Source organism: Cyprinodon variegatus, unplaced genomic scaffold, assembly GCF_000732505.1.
Source record: "Cyprinodon variegatus isolate N-32 unplaced genomic scaffold, C_variegatus-1.0 Scaffold950, whole genome shotgun sequence".
Classification (NCBI taxonomy): domain Eukaryota; kingdom Metazoa; phylum Chordata; class Actinopteri; order Cyprinodontiformes; family Cyprinodontidae; genus Cyprinodon; species Cyprinodon variegatus.
This window is the reverse complement of record NW_015151403.1, coordinates 15832-19826: the sequence shown is the minus strand read 5'-3', so window position 1 is coordinate 19826 and position 3995 is coordinate 15832. Positions and strand designations below refer to the sequence as shown.

Here is a 3995-nt window from a genome sequence, read left to right as displayed (position 1 = left end):
CTAACCTGACAACAGCCAGATGCATGTCTCACTGGGCGGAGCGAGACATGCATCTGGCTGTTGTCAGGTTAGGGGGATTGGGCCAAGGCCCAGAAACTTCTGAAGATTTCAAAACATGCAGCTGAAGTCCAAACAAAACATAAATAATGCATATTTCAGTTTCTAAATTAGCAACCACCAGTTTAATTACAAAATAACATTTAAATTCAGGTTTACTAGTTGGAAGCAAATGCAGGGAGATTTCTATGAGAGTACCAAACAATATACAAAACTTCACTCAAAGGTTGAGAAAAACTAAGAAAGGTGGGTGAAATCGGTAGAATCCAGGGAGGAAACCTAAACGCATAAATAATTGGAAGAGAATTACTGGAATTCAAGACTGGTGAGTTCTAACTCAATGCTTGTCAGATTTTAGGGGATGAGATGATGAGAGGCTGAATCTGAACCAAAAGCCAAAAGAGTGAAGAACATAACTCAACCCAAAGTGGGAATTAATTCAAATATTGACCGAAAGGTGCTCAGAAACAGAATCAAAACAGTTCTATCCCCACTGCCTCCACTCTGGGTTCCTGAGCCAGACCCCTAACCCCTAGGCGCTGTACAATGACAGCCCTCTGCTCCCCAAGAGGATGGGTTAAATGCAGAGGTAACTTTCTCCAATCTGTTATCAATAAAGTTCAATTATTATTATCATTAAATAATGGGCAGTAAATACATCACAGAGAGACTTCAGCATAAAACATAAACTAAGAATCTCAAACATTCAAACCTGTCTTGATGAAAAACATGTAATATCCACATTTCACAAGTCACACAATATATATACGGTATATATATGTATGTATATATATATATATATATATATATATATATATATATATATATATATATATATATATATATATATATTGGTTTAAGAAAGCAGAATAGCTGTTATCCTGAGACAAATTAATGACCCAAGTTACTCCAACCTGTTATAGTTACAGTGGCTCAGGTTATCCTCAGCAATCTCTTATAGTTTTGCTGCTATGGGGTTAGACTGCCGGAGGACATAGGGACCACTTTTCCTCATTATGCTTCATTGTTCTTCTAAAGCATTAAGTGAATGTAGACAGCATTTTGGTTTACTAGTTAGTTTATCAGATATTGTTTGTTTATTGAATTTAAACAGAGTTGTTTCAGCTTGTGTGATCAGAAGCGTCTGGCAAGGTGTGTTCAATGGCATCACGTAATTTAGTGGGTCAACCCGTCTCTGGTGTTTCCACAGCATGCCGATCACAGCCGAGGCTATTTTAATACCGGTCGCTTACCAAGTCGTTTGACCTGAAGAGACACATGTCAATGAGCTGTTCCCACTGATACTAAAAAACGATTTATCCCGGCTTTGTCTAGCAATATCATTTCCTGAATGCAGTAGAACATAAATACATTTATTAATTTATATTGATGTATTTATAGTATTTATTCATATCAATGTGAAAGAAGTGGACTTTACATTTTGTGATGTGAGTGAGGCCCTGGATGGATTTAAATGTGCTCTTTGTGTTAGTGCAGACTAGTTGATGTTTGGGGCTAAATACCTGCTCTGTCCCACCAGCAGACTGCAAACCTAAACTAAACACAGCTCAGGGCGAATTTAGGGGAAAGGGGACTAAAGCCTTGGTGGCTGAATCCCCCAGAATCCTCAATGAGCTGTGGTCACAGCGTTTATGGGCTAACTGGTTCATATAGTCAACAGTGTTTGACACAGAGGGCATACATCCTGCAGAGCTGCTCAGAGGGGGCTGGTTGCTATGGCCTTAGCTGAAAGGTTGGAATTATGTGGAGGGAGTCTAATTATTTTCAATAATTGTGTATTTTACTCAAGCCAGCAGAAACAATAACACTTTATGGTGCTTTAAAGTGGAATCTATCCGAATCAGAATTCTCTGTGTTGTATTTTTGCAGGAATATACCTAATCAATGTGAGTTTAAGGGGTTTCACAGCTTACAGGATTAAAAACTAGATTGCATTGAGTTGGTTTGGAGCAATAAAGTACAAAAATCCATGCTGTTATTTTGAGCAGTGCAGTAAATGCTGAAATGTGAGCAAGTATAGAGGAAAAATGGCCTAGAAGAAGCTGAATTACCTCTTCAGAGTGCCATCAAGTTTGGCAGAATTTAGGTAAAGATGGGCTTGCATTGTTTCAATTCAATTTAGTTTATTTATATAGCACCAATTCACAACTTATTTCAAGGTAGGTGTAGAAAGTCAATACAGTCACATTGGTTAAAAGTTTGTCAGGTAAAAAGATAGATTTTTTCCAGTCGTTGACTTAAAGACAGGCTTCTCCTGGATGAACTTGCAGAAATAATTTCATCTTGCATTGTCATTGACTCTTTAGCGATCCCTCACTGAGCATGCATGCAGGGACAGTGGAGAGGACAATTGGCAAATGTTCCTTATCAATCACAAACGTTAAGTGGTTACAAAGTTTAAGAGAAAATGAATGCATAAGACTTTAATTAAATAAGCAGTTTTTAAAATACGGACTGTTTACTCCAGAGATTGAGCAGATAAAGTGAAAAGGGAAGGAAGTAAATCAAAATACCTGTAAACTCAAACTTGGTTTGATTAAAGGCTAAATTGAAAAAAATATAGAAAACTGAAAACCACCTATATTCTTTGTCCCCCTCCAATCTTTGGGGAATCTTTTACACAGATGTGTTCCAGGAAAAGAAAAAGGTGTCTCACTGTGGGTTACAGCTTTTTTTTTTGGAGGTAATCTCAGGGTTGCACCAGAAGATACAGGATGACAACTGTGAAAATTAAACCGGGGAAAACTAAAAAATATCTGGGGATTTATGAAACAAGCTCCAAATGTAGCTGAAAATGATCTGTAAGATCAGCTGGGCCCTCAGATCTGTAAGATCCAATCTGATTAGATCTGTAAAATGTAGTAAACTGATAGAATCATATCCTTGAACACCTTGCCTGACATAAAATTGTTTCCAGCATGCTGGGGTTCTGATCAGAAGAACACTGGAAGTTGGCGTATAATGAAAATCTGATCTAATAATATTTATCCTTACATGAAAACATAAAAGAACTGTCCTGCTGTGTTCCAGGTTACCTCCAGGAGGCCTACCTTTGGACCAAGCAGGTTCTGTCCATCATGGAAAAGTCCATGATCCTCCTGCAGGATGTGACGGACGGCTCGCTGTATGAGGGGGTGGCGTACGGGACCTACACCACCCGTTCTCTGTTCCAGTACATGTTCTTGGTGCAGCGCCATTTTGCCATCGGACACTTCAGCCACCCCTGGCTGCTGAAGCACTTCGCCTTCCTCTATAGGACCATCCTTCCAGGTATCGGGGGGCGGGATTCAGCAGGATACTGCTGAACTCGACTTGGTGTTCTTTAACTTGTTTCCTAAATATCTCACATCGGCCATAATGATTGATAGGAGAGAGTTTGAATTTCCTCTTCTCTATTCTCCTTTGCCATGCTCTGCATCCTCAGTAACTTTCTTTCAACTCAACTGGGACTTGCAGAAGTAATCAAAGTATTATTTCAGCTTTTGAGATATTAATGAACTATTTGCAGGTGTAAATAAACAACTGGCTACGGTTGCTATGGTTACTATGGTTATGCATCATAACAGTGTCCAGAAAAGGAAAAGGTTTTGGCAATAGTACTTTTATGTCCCTTGAGGATTTAGACAAGCGTATGCCTGATGTACGGAAAATCTGGAAAAAACACTGGCATACTTTGGATAAGTTATGGGTACATTTTGTATAAGTTATGAGAACGCTGAAGTACGCTGGAATAGAGTCCTGCACGGGTCGGGTTTTACCAACCTGCACCCGCCTGAACCCGTTACGATGACTTTCGAACCCGACCCGTCGCCCGCGGATATCTTCAATTCAAATCTGAACCCGACCCGTTGATATTTAAAGGCATACTATGCAACATTTTTCAGTTAATTAATGTGTTCCATAACGTTTTGGATGAT

At 39.2% G+C, this 3995-nt stretch overlaps 1 protein-coding gene across 3 annotated transcripts in view; it reads left to right on the top strand.

Annotated features, from left to right (window-relative positions):
* dse (dermatan sulfate epimerase) overlaps positions 1-3995 on the top strand; it is a 43491-nt gene that overhangs the window by 27352 nt on the left and 12144 nt on the right. For all 3 annotated transcript variants that reach the window (XM_015398681.1, XM_015398683.1, XM_015398684.1), the window contains one exon: positions 3109-3348. In XM_015398681.1, the coding sequence (XP_015254167.1) occupies positions 3109-3348 (240 nt within the window). The remainder of the gene's footprint in view (positions 1-3108; positions 3349-3995) is intronic.